This window comes from Pseudonaja textilis, chromosome 1 (assembly GCF_049901715.1).
Source record: "Pseudonaja textilis isolate UNSWEBS1 chromosome 1, rPseTex1.2, whole genome shotgun sequence".
Taxonomy (NCBI): Eukaryota; Metazoa; Chordata; class Lepidosauria; order Squamata; family Elapidae; genus Pseudonaja; species Pseudonaja textilis.
The window spans coordinates 23291272-23312196 of NC_141990.1; the positions used below are offsets into that span (position 1 = coordinate 23291272).

The 20925-nt window shown below is 43.1% G+C and overlaps 2 protein-coding genes across 3 annotated transcripts; one reads left to right on the plus strand and one right to left on the minus strand.

Annotated features, from left to right (window-relative positions):
* The first annotated feature begins 1631 nt into the window (after window positions 1-1631).
* On the plus strand, window positions 1632-11520 carry PPM1G (protein phosphatase, Mg2+/Mn2+ dependent 1G). The gene is made up of 10 exons (XM_026708498.2): window positions 1632-1873; window positions 2210-2279; window positions 3408-3493; window positions 3918-4053; window positions 4638-5086; window positions 5279-5395; window positions 5554-5788; window positions 7071-7200; window positions 7428-7530; window positions 8068-11520. The coding sequence occupies exons 1-10, from the start codon at window positions 1754-1756 to the stop codon at window positions 8260-8262; spliced, it is 1641 nt and encodes a 546-aa protein (XP_026564283.1). The 5' UTR covers window positions 1632-1753; the 3' UTR covers window positions 8263-11520.
* On the minus strand, window positions 10316-19322 carry LOC113441479 (E3 ubiquitin-protein ligase RNF19A-like). Of its 2 annotated transcripts, XM_026708503.2 has the most exons (8): window positions 18243-19322; window positions 14716-14924; window positions 14398-14545; window positions 13023-13185; window positions 12750-12864; window positions 12436-12573; window positions 11066-11249; window positions 10316-10679 (listed from the first exon to the last, which is right to left on the minus strand). In XM_026708503.2, the coding sequence occupies exons 1-8, from the start codon at window positions 18713-18715 to the stop codon at window positions 10517-10519; spliced, it is 1593 nt and encodes a 530-aa protein (XP_026564288.1). In that variant the 5' UTR covers window positions 18716-19322; the 3' UTR covers window positions 10316-10516. The 2 variants fall into 2 exon arrangements, with proteins under 2 accessions (XP_026564288.1, XP_026564289.1); XM_026708504.2 differs by lacking the exon at window positions 12436-12573 and having other exon boundaries at window positions 18243-19175.
* Window positions 19323-20925: the final 1603 nt, after the last annotated feature.

Below are 20925 nucleotides of genomic sequence, written 5' to 3' on the forward strand. Positions count from 1 at the left end.
GATATGATGTAAAAACATATATCAGAATTTTCCTAATTAAGCTTCTAATTCTCCAGGTGCTGGTACTGAGATATACATATCCCCTACTGGTGATTGTCATGGTTAATAGGCAATATCATGAATTTATGTAATCTCTAAGGAATTATTGAGTGTGTCATCTGCACCTCTATAACTGTCTGGTTCAGTTCTGCAACCCAACAAGACAGACACAGACTCCAGAGTGTAATTAGGACTGCAGAAAAAACAATTACTACCAACCTACCTCCAATCGAGGATCTGTATACTGCACCAGTCAAAAAGAGGGCTGTAAAAATATTTACAGACCCCTCACATCCAGGACATAAACTGTTTCAACTCCTTCCCTCAAAATGACCCTATAGAGCACTGCACACCAGAACAACTAGACACAAGGACTGCATTACTATTAATCTTCTCATCACTCCTTATCGCACATCCCCTCCCACTTGTGACTGTATGACTGTAACTTTGTCGCTTGTATCCTTACAATTTATATTAACTGTTTCCTGGTATGATTTGATTGCCTATTGTACCCCATGACTTAAGTATGGTACCTTATTTTTTACTCTTGACGAATGTATCTTTTATGTACACTGAAAGCATTTGCACCAAGACAAATTCCTTGTGTGTCCAATCACACTTGGCCAATAAAGAATAAAGAATTCTATTAAAACCATCAAAACTGGTTCAATTGCTACAAGTGTATGGCCTAAAGTCACCCAGTTCCCTGTAGATTTGAACTTGAGTCTCTCCATTTTTTATTACAAGTATTTTCCATCAAATTGCTGTCAACTCCTAGCAATCACATAGATTTTTTTCATGACTATCTTAACCACTCAATCACATTTTATTACCCTAACTCTACAATATCCTTTTTGAGTTATAGTAGATAGAATTGTACATACTGTTCTAAGTGCACATAAAGTTCTGTAAAGGTACATATTGGCTGTTTGATTTTCAATTCCAAATGATTTTGAGCACAGAATATTGTTTTCAAATTATAGTTATAAAAATAGTTTATTAGCAAATCTGACAATAATTTTCACATTTTAACTGCCAATTCCCTAATATAGGGAATCCTTCATTTTTAACAATTCTGTTTTTAGACTACAGCTCCCTTAAATATGTACTGTAATGTCTGTTAAGCAATCTGACAAATTACCATATTAATACTTGATTTGACTATGCCACTGCCTCCTATTCCTTCTGCTTGAACTGATTGAAGTGGCTCTGTATCCAGTACACTTTTGTGCATCTTTGTGCAAACCATGATCTGGGTGACTGCGAATCTCCGAAGATATTCAGTACTGTGGACTTGCGTAGGAAATGCAGTACTGCAAAGAGAAATTCCACTTCAGTAAATGGAAATAAAACACCTTCCAGACCTTCCCCTTAGTTGCTCGGCAACCAGTGGTACGCCCTTGTCCTCCTCCTAGTCTATGATTTTGCAACATCCCGTCCGGCTTTCTCTCCTCCCAACTCTCCCATTCATTCCCTTCTGTCCTACGACTGCCTTCAATTTCCCTCACTCTCTCTAGCAACGGCTCCGCTCTGGAAACTTCTTTTTTTCCCCCCTTCGTATCATTCATCGGCCTCACATCCGGTTCCCGTGGTTCCTCGGCGGGGACTCTATGGTGTCTGTTTCCGGTCCCCAAATCGCCTTCCCTGTGTCGTTTGCTTTCTGTCTTTACCGCTCTTCCTTCTTCGGCTCGGCGGGGCCCGCGGCTGCCTTGCCATGGGTGCCTACCTGTCGCAGCCCAGCACGGCCAAGAGCTCTGGGGATGGTGTCGGAATTGGGCCGCGCCCGCTTCACTTCGGCTACAGCGCCATGCAGGGCTGGCGGGTCTCCATGGAGGTGAGGGCGGGACGGACTGAGGGCGGGAGAACGGTGTCTTGCTGGGCGATTCTGCCCTACGGGAGGCCGCAGCCTCGCTTCTTATGGCGGCTTTCAATGGGGAAAGCGCTCTGATTATTCTCAGGGCTAACAGCTAGGGACACCTCCCCCCGCCCCCGCCGTGGAGTCCCCTTACATTGGCGGAGCTGTTACTAGTTTGGTGCCCCAGTGGCACCGGCAGGCTGCGGGGGACCGTTGCGCTTGTTTTACCTGCCTGCTTTCCTGGCCCCGTCTGAAATTGCGCTTGGTCCGCTGTAGTCGCTGTTTTCCCCCTTCACCGATCCTTCTCTTTTTCAGGATGCTCACAACTGCATTCCCGATTTAGACAGTGAGACGGCAATGTTCTCTGTGTACGATGGTCATGGAGGTAAGGGTTACCCAATAACAAAGTGTCCACCCGTTTAAGGACATCTGTTGGGCCTGGGCACTTTGAGAAGGCTTATCTTGCGAGGCCCTTACAGCTCGAGGAGGCTCATTGCCGGTGTTCTTTACTCTTAGGCAGGCATTTGTTTCTAATTGAAACTGACTAGTCCAGGGGTAGGGAAACTTGGCTCTTCTATCACTTATGGACTTCAACTCCTAGAATTCCTGAGTGAGCCATAAAAGGTTCCCCATCCCTGGCCTACTGGTTTTTCAGTTGTGGGGGAAATCCATTTTTGATTTGAATGGGACTGTTTAATATACAAATGTAGGACATATGTCCTACATTTGTATATTAAACAGTCCCATTTGTATATTAAACAGTCCCATTCAAGTCAAAAATGGATTTTCCCCACAACTGAAAAACCAGTAGGCCAGGGATGGGGAACCTTTTATGGCTCACTCAGGAATTCTAGGAGTTGAAGTCCATAAGTGATAGAAGAGCCAAGTTTCCCTACCCCTGGACTAGGGTAACCAGTCACAGGTAATCCTCAACTTACCACCACAATTGGACTCAAAATTTCTGATGTTAAGTGAGACATTTGTTAAGTGAATTTTGCCCCATTTTACAACCTTTCTTGTCTCCGTTGTTAAGGGAATTGGCTTCCCCATTGACACTGCTTGTCAGAAGATCGCAAAAGGTGTTCACATGATCTTGGGACACAGCAAAGGTCATAAATATGAACCAGTTGCCAAGCATCTTCATTTTGATCATGGGGATACCAGAAAGATGGTAACTGAAAAATGGACATAAGTCACTTTTTTCAGTGCCGTAACTGTGAACGGTGACTAAATAAACTGTTGTAGGTCGAGGACTACCTGTATTATTACAACATTGCTTTTGTAGGAAGTCTTAATGGTCTAGCAGATTAACCTCTGGTTTTTGTAGAAGGATGGTCCTAACTCAATGCTAACTCCTGTGTGCCAAATAAATGGGTCTTTGAGTTATTTCAGCGCTACTCTATTTGTTTAGCTTTGGGATACCAAAACATATTTTCTCCAAAACAAACAAGAGGTTACTTGTGGGATGAAACAAAGGATTGTCAGTTTCTAACTGTTGACCTCTTTCCTGTAGGAGAAGAGGTAGCTCTATATTGTGCCAAATACCTGCCAGAGATCATCAAGGATCAGAAAGCATATAAAGAAGGCAAACTACAAAAGGTAAGATAGAAAGGCTATCTTCCAAAATTATAGAACAGCATGCCAAAGAAGTACAATTCTAATTCTGTGAAGGATTCATTTCATGATTCCATTCCGTCTTTCCCCAGTCTTTGCCATCTTGATCCTTTTAAGATATTTTCTTTGACTATGTTGTAAAATACCTAAATTGCTTGTTAAAAACTAGAATTTAGCATAAATATGAAGCCAATTCTGGTTGGAAATTGGCTATTTTTTGTGTAACAACGAAAGAGAAAGTGACAGAAATATTTTTGTCCACTGGTATGAATTGTGGTGCAGTATAGTATTAGCCTGTTTACTAGGGATATTAAGAACTATATCATACATCTTGGATAAGTTGCTATTTAAATAGTTTTTAATATTTATGGTGGTCACAAAGAAATCTTCCTTTATTTTTTCTTATTAGGCACTTGAAGATGCTTTTTTGGCCATTGATGCCAAGTTGACAATGGAAGAAGTAATCAAGGAATTGGCACTGATGTCAGGGCGGTCTCGAGATGAGGGTGATGAGAAAGAGATGAAAGTGGCAGATGAAGATGATGGTGAGTGAAGCAGCAACTTGCAGTCCAGTGTGCAGATCAGAGGCAAAAGCCAAGTACCAGTAGGGGAGCTCTTATATCAACTTTGTATATAACTGAGTTTAAATGCCTAAAGTGGAAAGATGTCTGAGATCACATTTCCTATGTTGTGTTAAATTTGATGTAAGCAAATCAAACCAGAGATCAAGTCTTTGACTATGCCAACTTTAAGAAAGAGCCTAGACAAAACCAGAGGTGGAGAACTAACAGTTCTAAGCAAGCATTGCTGTGACTGGGGTAAAGAGAATTAATTCAGCATCATGTTTGCACTTACACACCCAAACAGTTGCTGCTTGGTAAAAACAGTTTATACAGTTAGGAAAGCTAGTGTCTGGCCCAGTTACAATGACATGTGACCTTAGGACCGGCAATTTGTAGTGAGGAATATAATTCCACCTGTATTTTAGCATGTAGATTGATGTCATGTATAAAACTCTTGTTCCTTTAGTCATAATAAATGACTTTCCTGAGCTATGATTTTAAAAAGGTAGGTAACTGGATGTCACATTGAGACTGGCTGCACTTTCTCCCCCAATACTCCCATACAGTGGACAATGAGGAGACTGCCTTGCTGCATGAGGAGGCTGCAATGACTATTGAGGAGCTTCTGACTCGATATGGGCAAAACTGTATCAAGGGCAAGCTGGGTCCACCAGGCAAAGATGTAACCCAGGAAAATGCCCAGGAGCCAAGTTTGAATGGTGAAGTAGATGCTGAGGAGCCCTCGAGGCGTCATAAAGAGGGTGAAGAAGAGGAGAAAAATGGCAAATTGTGCTCTGAGACCATCAGTGCCTCCCATGGTCCAGATGTGGCTGGTGGAGGGGATGCTGGTACTTGCCAAAAAAAGACAGCTGAGGGAGCATCTCCTGCCAGTGGTGAGATGGAGCCATCCTGCTCGTCTGCAAGCAAGAGCCAGCAAGTGATCAAGTCAATGTTCTTTGAGGACAGTGAGGATGAATCAGAGGATGCAGAAGAGGAGGAAGATGACGATAGTGAGGTACCATCACCATTTGGGCAGTGGTGGGGGGCATTTTATCCTTCCATAGTTGAGCTGAAAAAGTAGAACTTAGCCTTCTTTACAGATGAAGGCTAAGAAGGCAGCACCCCAGGTCCTGAATGCAGGACAGCAGCCAGAGCCATGGGGTCCATTTAATTTCTGTTACGGGTGGATGTATTACATTTTGATTAGGAATGCAGTGAGGATGAGGATAGCTACAGCAGTGAGGAAGAAGAATATGATACTGAAGAAGCAGAAGAGGAAGATGATGAAGACATGATGCTCCCAGGAATGGAGGGCAGAGAAAAGGTCAGTGTTTGTGAAGAAAGAGGGGAAGGAATAGGGGCACAGGGGTCCTTACTGAAATTTGCCGAGCTTCTTTTGCTCTTATCCTGGTTTGAGGCCCACTCTTTCAGTAAGTCTTGTGCTTCAGCATGGGCTCTCCTCACAGTTCTCTTACTCTTCAGCCTGGCTCAGACAGCGGCACAACGGCGGTAGTAGCCCTTATCAGAGGCAAGCAGCTAATAGTAGCCAATGCTGGAGATTCCCGGTGTGTGGTGTCTGAAGGTGGAAAGGCTGTGGATATGTCCTATGATCATAAGCCTGAAGATGAGGTGGAATTGGCCAGAATAAAGAATGCTGGTGGAAAAGTAACCATGGATGGCCGGGTAAATGGTGGCCTCAATCTCTCCAGAGCAATTGGTGAGTAAACAAGTATGCATGTGCTAGAGTTACAGGGTGGCAGCCACTACCGACAACAAGCACCACATCTCCCACTCAGCCTTCAAATGACAAAAACATCACACATGCAATCTTTCAATCTGCAGCCTCCTGTTCTCTGAAAGAGGAAGCTATTTCTTCAATCACCTGACCTGGAGCTATTGAAGGGCCTTAAATACAAAGGAAAAGGAGTTATGTCATAAAGAAAATAGAACTATCTAAATATAGATTATTTTATAATGCTTCTTGTTTGCAAATCAAACCTTGTACTAATGGGACTCATTTTTAACAATCGTCAGAAGCCAGCTTTTGAAAACTCAAATGCAAAGGACTGACAACTTTTCCTATTGAATGTTCCAGCAACAATTAGAAACTTAGGTCCATGCTAAATTTTAAAGCTGGCTTAATTGTGGACATTCAATTGTGCCCATTCACAAAAAAAGGCTTTAAACATGGTACATATGCTTGATGCCATCTGTGACTTGGCCAAAAAAATATAGCATGTGTGAATGTGAAAGTAGCGCGAAGCAAGAATTGGTTGCCAATAGTGAATCCTTTGACTAAAAGTGGCTTAAATGTTGTGGATATGGTATCTAGATCAGGGGTCCCCAACCCCTGGGCCATGGTCTACTACCGGGCCGTGGCCGGTTTGGAAGTGGGCGACGTGAGCAGCTGGTCCACGCATGCATTCATGCAGCTCATCTCACATGAGCAGCAGACCAACACGCACATGCAACTCAACACAGATGAACAGTGGGCGGGTTCACACACACCAGCCCACCACTTGCATCAGCCAGTTCCTCCCCCCACACCACTCTGTTAGGCCACCAAGCCATAAAGTTTGGGGACTAGATTAAATGGGTCTTTTAGCCAGTCCACCCACATTTGGGGGAGTTATTTTCAGGAGGATTTACTTTTTTTTTTTTTTTGTAATTTGTCTATGGGAGCATGAAGCTCAAATTCCAGAATCACTTCAATGAATATTCATTATTAAGCCAGTTTGATTTGATCCGTCATGGAAGTGAATTCTGGCTGCTTGATTTGGAAGAAATGGAATGTGTAGCTAGCTAGCTGCATACAAACCAGAATTTAACTAAAAAAAACCCTGATATGTCAAAGGTGTCTTTCTGCTTGAGAAATGCTTTGAATGTTCTGGGGATTTTTTTTCAGTTAGTGAGCATAGCCCAGCTTTCTCCTTGTTGCTGCACTTTTCTCTGGGACAGTGAACCTTCAAATAAATCTCTTGAACATTTTTGTATCTTAGGAGATCATTTCTATAAACGTAACAAGAATTTGCCTCCAGAAGAACAGATGATCTCAGCGCTGCCAGATATCAAGGTGCTGACAATCAACGATGACCATGATTTTATGGTCATTGCCTGTGATGGCATCTGGTAGGTGGAAATTGAGCTTTGGAATAAACAAGAATCCTTCCTATGGTAGTCGGCTGACGCTTAATTTCTTTCAATATACTTGGGGAGTAGAGAATGCTGATAACTTGCACCAAGTCAAGACCTAGAAGGGACTATAATTACAAAGCTGAGGGCAGGTTGATGTAATTGTAACCTATTGTAGTCTTACATTTATTTTTCATGATCTCTCTCTTTTGCTCCTAATCCAGGAATGTCATGAGCAGCCAAGAGGTTGTGGATTTTGTTCAATCCAAGATCGCACAGAAGGGTGAAGATGGAGAGTTGCGATCTCTTTCATCTATAGTAGAAGAAGTGAGTTGGAGACTGGTGGATGTGACAGTTGAAATTAAGTATAGGAATATTTCTATAGTATATGGAAAAAGGCATTCAGTTCTCAGGTTTAGCAGATTTTTTTTTAGGCTACAAGATAAGAGTTATATTTGATATAGTTCAGATTGCCAGGAGAAATGATCTGATTGGGGCTCTAAAAAGTTTCTCTTTGAAAGCACCCAAGAAGGACTAGATCTTGAAATGCACCAGGCATGCACTGTTTACTGACCGGGTCCCAATTGGTTAAACCTGGGGAACAGTCACCTATCTTAATAACAAATTATCTTCAGGAACTGAAAAAATGTTACAGGGTAATCATTTAGTTTCATAGTCCACTTCTAATAAATCATCCTCAGTTTACACAAAGATTCCTTCCTGCAAGTCTATTTGCCGGCTGCCTGGCAGGTATCGGAAACCATCAACTATTGCCTGGATTTCTCTGTGCTTTGGGTTTAATGAGTGTATGCCAGAAGCTGAATTTCATGCCGAATTCATTCTCTAATTTTTGTCTATAAACAGCTCCTGGATCGTTGCTTGGCTCCTGACACATCTGGTGATGGAACAGGCTGTGACAACATGACTTGTATCATCATCTCTTTTAAACCACACATCAGTCAAGGCTCCCCTGTTGAGAGCAGCAAACGGAAACTGGAGGATAGCACAACAACTAGCCCCACAGAAGAGGGTTGTAGCAAGAAGTCCCGACAGGACTAGCAGCCAAGTTGGGTAGGGAATTGCCCATGCTCTCACTGGACTCTTGTTTTCTAAACAAAGCTGAACTTTTGATGCCTGTTTTAGGCTTTTTTATCCTTAGGGAGGTCCATTTTGTCTTTATTATTTGGAGGGAAAAGGGATTCAGGGTGGGTCCCATTGGTCTTTGAAACCATTCCAAAGAGTGAATGACAGGGAGGATCATAATCTGGCCAAAGCCCAGAAGGCAGTCTACCTGCTCAAACACTCTCTGTCCCACAGTTACACACACAGACACAGACCACTGCAGCGTCTCTCTGGTTGTTGCCATTTCCGTGCCTGTAATTTTTCTGTGGGCAGGTAGCAGTTTTACAGTGTGGAGATTTCAGAGCTGCAGTTCTATTTAAGGCCTCCACTTTTTTTAAAAAAAAATGTGGGACTGATTGCCATCTCCCCCCCTCCCCCCCCGCAACCAATGGCTACCAAGCCCCGACTGTCATTCATTTTAAACTGAGATTTTTTTTTTCAAACTAAAAACTAAAACTCTTTATCAGTGACTGTGTACTTTTGTAAAATTGTGAGGGGAAGTAAGATGAACTGAACTATTATGTAATTCATTGATTCTGTAGTTTCTTCCCTTTTCTTGTTCATTCCCTTTTCTTCCCAATTCCTTTCCCTCTGTGAGTTCCATGCCTATGACTTGCAAGGTCTTATTCTGCCCAAACAAACTAGGACCAACACCAAATTGTCTTGTCCGTGGAAACTTAACCCTTATGATTTCCCCAGGAAGCTTGCAAAAGACAGACACCCCCCATTTGTTTTTGTTCTATGTTTTGTCTTGTAGAAAAGTCGGATTCTTTTCTCTGAATGTAGGGGAACCTAAATTTAGCCGCATGGTTTTTATTAAGACTTGAATGCAACCCTGTAGGCCATGAAATATAGCACTCTTATTTTGTAGCCATAAATTTCAATTTGAACTTGAACAAAAGTGGGAATTGGAAGCCTTTGAGACACAAATCTTTGGTTTCCAATACCACCCTTAAAACTCCCCAAACCTGAAAACAAATTGGCCACCATTATTTTAGCCTCCCACAAATGAGCCAAAACTGTGAATGTCACTGGAATATCTCTTCCAGCTGGTTGCAGTGTGGTTCACCAGCCCGCTGCAAGTTGTTTGCCCTTTTTTTCCAAGACGCTTTATAACAGCTTTTTCCCATTTTGTTGCATCTATTGTTCCTACACCATAGATTTGTATAAGTCCAACCCAAAGTTGATTTTCAACCTATTTTGCCTCATTCCTATGGAATATAGGATCATAATATTACCAGACATTGAAGTTCCTTCTTCGGTTTCAATATTGAGGTGAAAATTTAAGTAATCTTTAATTACTTGCAACTTTAAGTGGAATTACTGCTGTTCCATTAGATTTCTGAGGAATTCCTTAAGCGATCACTCAGGTAAAGCTAGCATGTTTTAACGTTCAGAAATTTCATAGGAGCCTATTCTACACTAATGGCTTTAATAGTAAGTCTCTTGTGGGACTTGCTATAAAGCAATCCACAATGTAGTCCAGAATCCCTCATAAGATCTAGCCTGGCTGCATGTGCACCCTTTTTCACCCTACCCATACAAGCTTTCTTTGATTCTCTGAAATTGGCATTAGGCTTTCACTTGAGGATTTCCCAGTTTCCCCAAATCTCAGTCTTCATCCAGAAGATTAACATATGTAACTATTTTATCACAACTGAAACTCTGGCCTATTTAGATCAGTGCTTTCACTTCCACAAGTACTCTGCTCAAAGTGGTTACTTCAAACCATTTAATCAGAGGTAGGAAATCTACGATTCAGGAGATCTAATCCATATGGGCAATTATGAGTGATGTTTGAAGTTGTAATTCAACATCTGGAAGATGAGAAGCTTCTCAAGCCTCCTTTAATGTGAATCTGGCCTCACAGTTGTTCTCTCAGTGGTTGTTCAGCAGTTTAGCCCCATCTGACAAGACTTCTTCCCACCATCTAAGTAGGTAACGCATGGAGTTCCATCCCTACATATTAAAATGGGAGGATCCATTAGACTCCTCTGATAGCTGCTATTTATTATCTTGAAGCACCAAAGATCTTAATCAAGTGGAAGGCAAAATGGGGGCTAAAAGATGCCAAGTGTTTGGGTAACCAAAGTGAGCAGTGATGAATCTTGCATGGGCTGTTGTAGACAGACTTGGCTTTCAAGCTAGGAGAACTTGGATCTTCAGTCCACAATTGCTTCTGTGTGTTGCTTTACTCTGTCATCACTCCTGCCAAACTGCAGCCATCACTTGTGTAGGCGAGCGAATCTGCTGAAAAGCTGTGGCCTGATGCAGCACTACAGAGACTGTGCTCACCGGCAGCCTGTGGCTGAGTTTCAATCTCCACTTCCACTTCCACCATATTCAGGCCATCCCTGCACAGGGGAAGAACAGCACTTCTTGTGAACGGGGAGGGAATATGGCTCAGAAAAACAGGGTAGAGAGTTATAATTCACAATATTGCACTATAAGGCAAACTGGGAAGAAGAGGAGTATGTTTTTGTGTTTCTCCCCTCTGCGCTACTGTATTGTTTCTGAACTGAAAACAGGAGGAGTATGTCTGCCATGACTGAGAAACTGGAGGTAGCAGTGAGATGGAACCTGTCCCAAAGAGGACTTGCAACAGCCCAATAAAGCAGAACTGAGCCAACACTGCTTGTTCAATAGGTCTTCCTTCCCTGCTCTTCTGTTCCATTCAGAGATTACTTATAAGGAGTAACTTTGCTTGGGACTCCCTCCAACCCAAGTCCACTAGACTGACCTGTGAGAAGTTTCTTGAGCTTCACTCAGCATGCTGCCTGCCAAGGCTACAGTGCTGGCAGATTCGCTTTTCCAATCTTTTTGGCATGGTTCTTCGTGTTGACTGTTACTTGAATGGGGGATGGAAGCAGAAGCCCCCTTCTCGGGCACCATGGGGGTAGGCAGGACAGCCAGCAGTTCGTTCACTGGTATGAAGAAAGAAAGGATAAACATGGCAGCATCCCCTTTCTTGGCATCAAAAATATCTTCACATATTTAGGTAACCTCTGCAAGGTTTCCTTAATGGAAATGTTGATCCTGTGAGACCTAATAGAATGAAACTGTCTGCAAGTGCAGAGATTGAGCAAAGTTTTCAAATGGTACTAAAACAAAAAAAGAGGAATAAAAGGGTTAATTGTCACACCGTTTTTAAAAAGCTCACAAATTCTGAATATTAAATGTCAGTTTTAGAAAGCTGCTCTGTTGTGGTATTTCCCATTTGTTACTACTACTATCTTTTAGCAATTGTAGACAATACGAGCATGAGATACCCGTAACTGTAGCTATTATACAAAGGGAGCAATGCAAAAGTTAGGGGAGTTCCTGAGACATTCCTTCATCACTTAGAATTAAAAAAGGAATCACTTCTGAGTTTTCTGGGATAATTAGAAAAAAATGGCATTTTAAGAATCCTGGCTATGTAATCAAATGAATCAGTTAAACTGGTTTTCACACAATGCCTCCTTTGCTGTCAGCCTTAGTGCATCGCCAAATTACTGACAAAGTTTTCTATGTATATTTGTTGGGAGAGCTGTCAAGACTTAAAACAGGCAAGGAGTGGAACTCAATGGGAATTTTAACACTATGACATTTCTGAAATAGTACTGAATAATACCAGCTATATAAAAAACATAGGTAAATATTGTCAAAAGATTGAAAGCTAGGTGGTTTTCGTTCATCAAAAACTAAATTTTGTAGGAACACACCACCTGAAACCCAGATAGGAAGCTGTAACATAACTCATCAAATTGACATGACAGCTTTCTTCCATAAACAAAACCAAGCGAGATATTCCCTTACCAGAATGGCTGCAAAACTAAGATATTGTTCCAATGTAATACTATTGGAACCTATATGTAATTGCAAGCCAGCAAATAAGAAATATTCAGAAAAAAACAGATTGCTGTATCTGCCATTGTAGATTCTTCTCCCACACTTCAAAGCGAAACATCAACTTTCTAATGGAAAAATTAGAATAAGTTATTTTACGGAAGGAGGCTTAAAGGGCAAAGCAATAATATATTAAATGAGAGCCACTTGTGATGTGTCCCTCCCCTGGACTAAATTACTTTGCCTCTCTGACTTCGGCACAACTCACAACAACTCACGTACATTTGGCGAGGTTCTCCAGTTCCACTGTGCTGAGCTCCCCAGCTTCCTTTCGGGAGCTTCCACACCCCCAGCGATTCCGGCACAGAGAGAGTACCACGACCCCATACACGTAGGTGAGCATCAGGGGCACACCCACCCCTGCAGGCAAAGAGCCTGTTATAAGAACCACCTCTGTTCAAGGACTGTTCATGCAGCCATGCAATTCATGAAGGGCAGAAGATTTCCCTTTCAGTTCGAAAGCAAAAAAAACAAAAAAACAACCACCTTATGGATCCACACGTACCCTCCCATCTCGGTCTCCTTGTGGCTCTTACCAACAGTGACAGCTGTGATGACAGGGGACACAAAGAGAGATAGGAGAATACTGCTGGCAACAGAAAGACACTGCTGGCAGCCTGACAGTTTGCTTTTGCGCCCGTGGTTCAAAACCTGGAGGAAAAGTAAAGAAAGAATAAGAGGTCCCCAGAAAAAGTACTTTTTAATTTGGCCTAAGCTGCATTTCCCATGAGCCTACGAGAACATCCTATGCACATTTTAGGGGCCTCTGTGATTATGAAATGGTATGGCCTCCATGCAAGTCTCCTTACCTTCTTCCCTGTGTAAATGGGTATGCCCAGGGTGATGACCGGTACTGCAATGCCAGCAACAATTGAGATCACCATTGGGGCACCCAACACCATGCCTAGCTGCCATAGGAGCTTCCGGGTTCGAGACCAGGGCTTCTTTCCCCAAAAGGTGCAGCCAGAAGGACTGAGGAGAAAATAGGAATCAGTTATGAAAATGGGGACATTCAAAAGTACAAACTGCAGATACCCTTACATTTTCCTCTTGGTTAACACAGGGCCTGCTTCCATGCATTTCCAAAGCAGTTTTTTCAGCGCTGGATTAGGCCGTTTCTGAAAACCAAAGTCCCTTTCCCAGAATTGCACACTCACATAAACAGATCTTTGTGAAATCCACTCCTGTTGTTCCCTAACCCCTACTGGACTTGATGTAGCCCAATCTCTTTGCCTTCAATATGTACAAGATGTGGATCTCACTCATCTAGAGAGAAGTATAAAGGTATTGTTTCAGAAGTTCAAGGCTTTCTGAAATTCTTAGTTCATAAAATATTCTTAACCTGCTGCCAGTAGTTTTTTATTTATTTGTTCTCAAAATTCTATTAAAAGTTGTTATCCACTTGGCTGTTTTTGATACCAATTTTGTTGTAAATGTCTATGTCACTATGCGACTTTCTATGGTAGAATAGTGATAGGTAAGTTTAATGTATGGCATATTTATAAACTTAGCTTTATATTAATTTTATTAAAATTATAAGATGAAAGATTAAAAACTAAGATGTTTAGAAGAAAAAGAGAAGTAAAAAGAAGGGAAATAAGAACGAAGCCAAAAGTGCAAGAGATAACAATAAGTATAAAGAAGTTACTTCCAATGTTCTTTTACAGCAGTTAGAGGTAAATTAACCTCTTACTCTATGGTTATAATATTTTTATTTTTAAAATGGCATGTCTGTCTAAATAAATGGTGCCCTGGATTCTGAGTCAATTATAAAACATTCTTTACCTGCAATGACTCATCTTATCCATGTTATTTAATTTAGTGAGTATATAAGTAGATATAGGAGATTGCAATCTCATCATCTAATCCAGGGGTGTCAAACTGAGCTCAGGAGCAAGTTTCCACTGGCAGAGTGCTCGGGCCACCATAGGTGACTGCTGACACAGTGACATCATGCTTCCACGCCCATCATGGGTGCCGCCCCCTCCCCAGATTAAACACAACCCTGACGCGGCCCTCAATGCAATCAAATTTGACACCCCTGATCTAATCCATACTATTCAAAGTGCTTCTTTGAGCACTCATAGTTTATTTCCATCTTTATCAAGCCTTTGATCTGCAGCTCCATTCCCTGAAATCCCTGATGGATAGAATAAAAGCCATTTCCCTCTCTACTTGCAACACCTGAGGAAATGCACATCCGTAATTTCTTGCATGCAGAGCCAGCAGAAAAGGCAGCCACAGACAGTGCAGTTCATACGGTTACAGCTCCCATCGTTGATCTTCATGATGAAGGCACCACAGCGGGGACAGACCTTGATGGTGTCAGGGTCTATAGAAAGCAGAAAGGAAAAAAAAAACAGGGCTTAAACTAATGCAGCTGACCAGGCCCCAACAGACATACTTAGGGGCAGAGATAGGAAGGTCCTGACAGAAACAATACAGGCAAGGAAGAAACCCAGTGCTGAGAGAAGGCAAAGAGGTGCCATTGCCTCAACTCACTGCGGGCTGCTTCCTCTTTCCAGATCAATTGCGTGGAGAGTTCCACAGCTCCCAAAGAGCTCTGCTGCTTCCACTCCCGCCAGGCCTGCTCACAGGAGGAATTGGGGTGCCAGGGCTGCCGGCAATGATAGCAAAATTCTGTCTTGCAATCCTGACGACCACAAACAAGCCGGGGGCATTCAGCACAGCCATAGGCAATTACAGCATAACTGGAGGAAGAAGAAAAAAGCAGGAATATCAACTCAAGAACTCAATAGCTCTCACAGAATTCACTTTCCTAATTCAAGCTTTATTTTTATTTTTATTTACATCTGACCTTTCATTCAGCAGCTGAAGGCAACATACAGAGTGCTCCTCCTCCAATTTTCCCCGTAACCATGTGAGCTAGGCTGGGCTGAAAAAAGAAACTGGTCCAAATTTACTTAGTAAGTTTCCAAGGCTAAAGATGAACTAATCAGGGTTTTCCTAGTGCCAGTTGAATACATTAACTATTATACCATACCGATTCTTTAAGCTTTGACATTTGGCCTTTTATTATTTGTACTATTTTATTATTTATTTTATTAATTTATAAGGCTGCCTTTCTTGTCCAAGTGACTCTTGTGAGTTTAAGGATTAAAACAGTACAAATCTAAACAAATAGGAAATGGCAGCTAAAAATAAAAATCTCAGAGTAATAATAAGCCACCTGAGTTTTGCTAACTTACTGGCCGCCAGTGCCAGGGCAAACAGCCAGGTCTAAATACTTTCAGAAAGGCCAGCAGGTTGGAGCCAATTGGATCGCTTGGTAAAGGTGTTCCAGAAGACAAATACTGTGATTGAAAAAGTGTTTTTTCCTAGGTCTCACAAGACGGCATTTTTAAATTCAGGAGTCCTGTAACATGTTCCTCCTTCCAGATCTAATACAGCTAGTCCTCAGTTAACGAGAATAATTGGGACCAGAAATTATGTTGCTAATTGACAGTCATAAAACATGATGTCATGTGACTGCACCACTTAGCAAAGCTGTTCTGGCAATCCTGTTACCATTGGTAAGTAAGGACCATGAAGGATATTAAGGGAGGACCTCACATGACTGACTTTGCTAGTGGGAAACTGGCAGGGAATGTCTCAAATCAAAGTTATTGTGGGACATTAGGACCATTAATTACGGATTGATCACCAAGTGCTTGAATAATGGTCTTGTGATTGCACTGCTATGCTGCTGTGTCAGCCCCCTGAGGTAAACCAGACAGGAAATATGACCAGATGAGCTAATTCTATTTTATTATACTGCTACATTAACAGAACCTTGTAAGTCTAGAGCAGTGGTAGTCAACCTGATCCCTACCACCCACTGGTGGGTGTTCCAGCTTTCATAGTAGGCAGTAGGGATTTTGTCCCCTACTTTATAAATCACCATTGCTGTGGAACCGGTGGGCGGTTACAGAAAATTTTACTACTAACAGAGATACAAAAGTGGGCGCTAGGTATAAAAAGGTTGACTACTCCTGGTCTAGAGGCACAAATTTCCAGACACCATTTTTAGCCATCGGATCAACTAGGATGTGTCGTTCCCAAATATCTTCCTTCCTCTGACTGTTAAGCCACTCTGTCTTGTCTGATTGTTTCCTAGGCAGCATATCTCTTTCCCTCATTCCTCAAGGCCATTCCCACATGCCATTAGAAGCTAAGAATAAGTACCAGATTGGTTCAGCACCATTGTAAATTCAAAGAGTCACTGAATGACTGGTAGTTATGCAAGGACCACCTGTACAGTAGCTACAACGACTGGAAAAAGTGGTCCTTCAATTATCCTGTCCACTGCTACAAAATGCTTTATAAGTAACACCCAGAATTTATATTTGCACCTGGAAGGCTATTAGGAGCTAGCGCAATTCACTTTCCCATTCAATCCACTTCCTACAACTTAAAACTTCCTGCCACCACCTCTATGTAACATTTCCATTTTCCATACCTCTATCAGTTGAGAGACAGATGAATGTTACATGGCTGGGAATTACCAGACAGAAACTATCTGCAATAATGAGCATGTTCTGTAAATACTTTTTTTGACATCAATGGGATTTGCTTCTCTCTGTAGGGGTTCACTTAGCTTCAGCATTCCCATTTTTAATCAAGCTTTTCTATCCAATCACCTTAGGATAGGGGCTGACAAAGCAGATCTATGAAGACAGCCTTATGACTTGTTCTTCCCAATACCTAAATAAGCAAGGTTGCAAAGAATTTTTTTTTTATCTTTAAAACACTGTTGCAGACTGGCAAATCAGTTAAATGCTTAGCCAGCTACCTGCATCAAATCAAATGCAATCAGTACCTAACAGTGCAATATGTGCAGTTGAAACTGCCTTCATAAAGAAGGAGCACAACCTGGTAAGATGTGAAGGAGAATAGTGAAGCCAGGAGAGAAAGAAAAAAAATCCCATCTCAGGAAAACAGGTTTGCTGGATAAAGTACAAGTGGCAAATACAGAATAAGCAGGTACAGGGTCTCTCTGGGTACTCATTTAATTGGAATCCTCAACTTCAGGGTCCCATTCAAGTTTTCATTTAAATCTACCATGTAGAAGAAATCACTTTATTTAGAACTGGAACTCCAATACAGTCTTACACTAACAGGCCAATTTATTAAAATATCTTTCAAGTCAAAAAGTCAAGTCACTGTGCTCTTCTAACACCAACATTTTGAAACTGAAATCGTCTACAGGTCGTGATGCTCTCTCTCAATGAGCTCTGGATCTCTGCATCAGTCCCACCAAATAGACCCAGATCTGTTTGCAGCTGGAAAGGGAACATATGTGCAGAAACTGAATAACTGAACTAATTGAGAAAAGAGAGACATAGAGCAGCAATGGCTGCCCAATCTCAACCACTCCACTGCGTCTTTTCTCCAGCAAGCCATTTACTCTTTCCTGCAGGCTCAATTTCAGTTTAATACAAAACCTCTTCTCCCTCTCTGGCTGAATGCACTCAACATATTTAAAGCACTATGGGTGGACTTACCAGAGGGTTGCCCATATAAAATTGACAACCAACAGAACCAAATACTGTAAGCCAACACTCCAGGAACATGTACATTCACACAACCTGCTAAGTTTGATCGATTTAAAATGTGGTTAAGTAGTTCAGGCTTTACGTTTGTTTTTGGTGACTTAGCCGGATGTACGATGCCAGCTCATGCTTTAACCCAGGAAATGGATCCATTTGGTAAGAAGATTGGGCGTGCTTTTTGAATGCAGCCTCTAAGTACTTAAAAAGAGAGGACCACAGTCCCTTAACCAAGCTCAGTCTGAAGCAGGGGTCTCCAACCATGGCAACTTGAAGACTTGTGGACTTCAACTCCCAGAATTCCTCAGACAGCTTCGCTGGCTGAGGAATTCTGGGAGTTGAAGTCCACAAGTCTTCAAGTTGCCATGGTTGGAGACCCCTGGACTCTGAAGCATTTCACTGGTAGATCCGATTTCTGCACCTGCTCAGTGTTTCCCCTCCTGCCCCGCCACAAGGCCTCTGAGCCAGCCTGCACCCCACCTGCAATCAGGGGCCGGGCACCAGCGCGTGCCAGGGTCCGCAACTAACAGGCGCCTCAGCAAGTACTCTTCGTATTTGTCGCGCAGGCCGTCCTCAGGCAGCAGCTGATGGATCTCGGCCGGTTGCAACAGAGCCGGACAGTGCGGACAGGCCAGCTGGACGCGGCTCTCGCTGATCTCTATGCGCAAATACTGCTGCAAACAAGCGAGGCAAGAGAGGTGGGCGCAGGAGGAAAGCGCGGGGAAGGCCGCCGCGGGCTGGGCCAGAAGACACAGCGGGCACTCTACGAGGTCCTCCTGTTCTTTCTCCTCCTCCCCCTCCTCCACTGGAAGCATTAAGGCGACTCGGGTCTCCTCGGCGCGGTCTAAGGGGGGCCTCTCCGGCTCCCCGAGTGGTTCCGACATCGCCTGGGGTTTTCGTCCAAAGAGGCTCAGGGCGCCGAGGGAGGGAGGGTCCACCCTGGGTCTCTTCATCTGGGACGAAGATGCTCTGAGACGACCCGGGCGGAAGCGTTCAAGCCCATCGCACTGCTCAACCCGCAGAAAGGCCGTTGAAGTGGCGGCCAGAGGCCTCCTCCTCCATCTCCAGGCTCAGAGTCTCCGATCGGCGGCGGGCTCCGCTTTTCAGCTGCGCTCAGCCATCGGCTGCCTCCTGCTCCGCGACGCCTCTAATCCCCTTCCAGAGGGCAGGAGAGAAGCCGGTAGGGGCGCAAACGGGAGGACCGCTTTCTCCGGGCTTTTGGGACCGAAACACCCCGAAAATTGCGGCGCGCGGGGGCCTCGCGGGCCTATTGCGGACGCGGCGAGCTTAGCCCGAGGATCACCAGCTAGAAAGCCACTCGGCCACTTTGTCCTTGGAACGGCCAGCGAAAGGCGGGGTCTGCGCCTGATTCGCTTGTGCCCCGCGGTGTCGCCACCTCTTGGCTCTCGCATTAGCGCACTCGCCCCCGCTCGGCAGCCTGGGAAGTGTAGTCCTCCAAGGCAGACAGAGCGAGACAAAGGGAGGGTCTTCCGATTCCTGCTCGTTCTTTAAACTCCCCCCACACCCCCTCGTTCCCTTTGCGCGACAAAATGAATCGTCCTACGGAGAAGAAAGCAGAAAAGGGCACATCAAAGTTGCACAGAGACTCAAGGCAAGATTCAGAAGGACCTTGACGGACTTGAACAGGGTGCCCTATCCAATTAAATGCAATCCCGCCGGTGTGAAAAGTAACGTTCTACAACCTAGACAAGAAAAACCAATTTGCACAGGTATCGAATAAGTGGTACCTGGCTCAACAGGAGCAATTGCGAGAGGGATCTAGGTGTCGTAACAGAACGCCACTTAAGCATGACTGAGCAGTGTGCTGCAGATGCCCAAAATACTAACGCGGTCCTAGGTTGCAACATCACAGGGATAGTTTCACGGTCACGTTGTACAACTTTATGGTGCACCGGTGAGACGACATTTGGAATACTGCGTCCAATTCTGGTCACCACGATGCAAAAAAGATACATGAGACTCTAGAAAGAATGCAGAGAATAGCAGCAAGGATGTTAAGGGGTCTGGAGGCTAAACCATAAAATGAAGAATTAAGAGAACTAGGTATGTCAAGTCTAACAAAGAGAAAGACTAAAGGGAATATGATAGCAGAGTACTAGTACTTGAGAGGCTCTCACAGAAAAGAAGGGGTCAACCTATTTTCCAAAGTACCTGAAGGCAGGAGGACAAGAAGTATTGGGTGGAAGATCATTAATGAGAGATCCAGCCTAGAACTAAGGAGAAATTTCCTGACTGTGAGAACAGTTGATCAGTGGAATGAACAATCCCCAGAAGCTGTGGGTGCTCCAGTACTGGAGGTTTTAAAGAAGAGACTGGAGAGCTGTTTGTCTGGAATAGTATAGGGTCTCTTGCTTGAGCAGGGGTTGGACTAGAAAACCTCCAAGGTCCCTCACTACCCTATTATTCTATGTTCTAAGAGTCTTCCCTGTTAATGGATTTAGCCTCTCTATGTCCCCTCAGGGGTCCTTATGACACTTTTCATTTAGGGAATGAAGAAACATTGGTGTTACCTTTTACATGACTGTAGCTGACCTCCCATAACATGTTGAAGTTAGTGTTTCTCAACCTTGGCAATTTTAACATATGTGGATTTCAACTCTGGGTGTTGAGGTCCACATATCTTAAAAGTTGCCAGAGTGAGTTGAGAAGGACTGTGCTAAAGTCTCAAACGGAATGATCCAATCATTGTTGTCTTCACAAATCATTCAGTGCCCAAATTAACCAACCAGATTGTGGCTGAAATGAATAGCAAAATTCCCTTTGCATCCTAAAATTATGGTTAAGTTCGTATTACATGATAAACATATTATTTTCTATGAGCAGGAAATATCACTTTGGAGGGTATACAGCAGGCAACTTGCCTGCTGTATAACCTCCTTCAGAAATTTTGATCTTCAAGACCTGTGAGTCTTCTTAGTATGGTCAGTGGCATAGGGCTGTGTATATTGTAGTGTAACATATATCAAGCAATAAATTGCCTCTCCCTGAGATAGATCAAATACTGGATTCAAATTGTCAGTAACTATCTTAAAAAAGCAAACATATTGTCTACATTGTCATCATTATAGTTACAGTACCCGTAAATTGTTAATCATATATGGTAATTTCACTAACTACATCTTGTCTACTTGGCACAACATAT

Excerpts from the sequence above, each read along its gene's own strand:
- PPM1G (XM_026708498.2), top strand. The coding sequence starts at position 1,754 with ATGGGTGCCTACCTGTCGCAGCCCAGCACGGCCAAGAGCTCTGGGGAT. Across the intron at positions 5,396-5,553 it reads GAATGGAGGGCAGAGAAAAG|CCTGGCTCAGACAGCGGCAC; the intron begins GTCAGTGTTTGT and ends CTTACTCTTCAG. Across the intron at positions 7,531-8,067 it reads TTTCATCTATAGTAGAAGAA|CTCCTGGATCGTTGCTTGGC; the intron begins GTGAGTTGGAGA and ends GTCTATAAACAG.
- LOC113441479 (XM_026708503.2), bottom strand. The coding sequence starts at position 18,715 with ATGAAGAGACCCAGGGTGGACCCTCCCTCCCTCGGCGCCCTGAGCCTC. Across the intron at positions 11,250-12,435 it reads ACTGGAGAACCTCGCCAAAT|TGAACGAACTGCTGGCTGTC; the intron begins GTACGTGAGTTG and ends TCTTCATACCAG. Across the intron at positions 10,680-11,065 it reads GCTCAAGAAACTTCTCACAG|GGATGGCCTGAATATGGTGG; the intron begins GTCAGTCTAGTG and ends TCCCCTGTGCAG.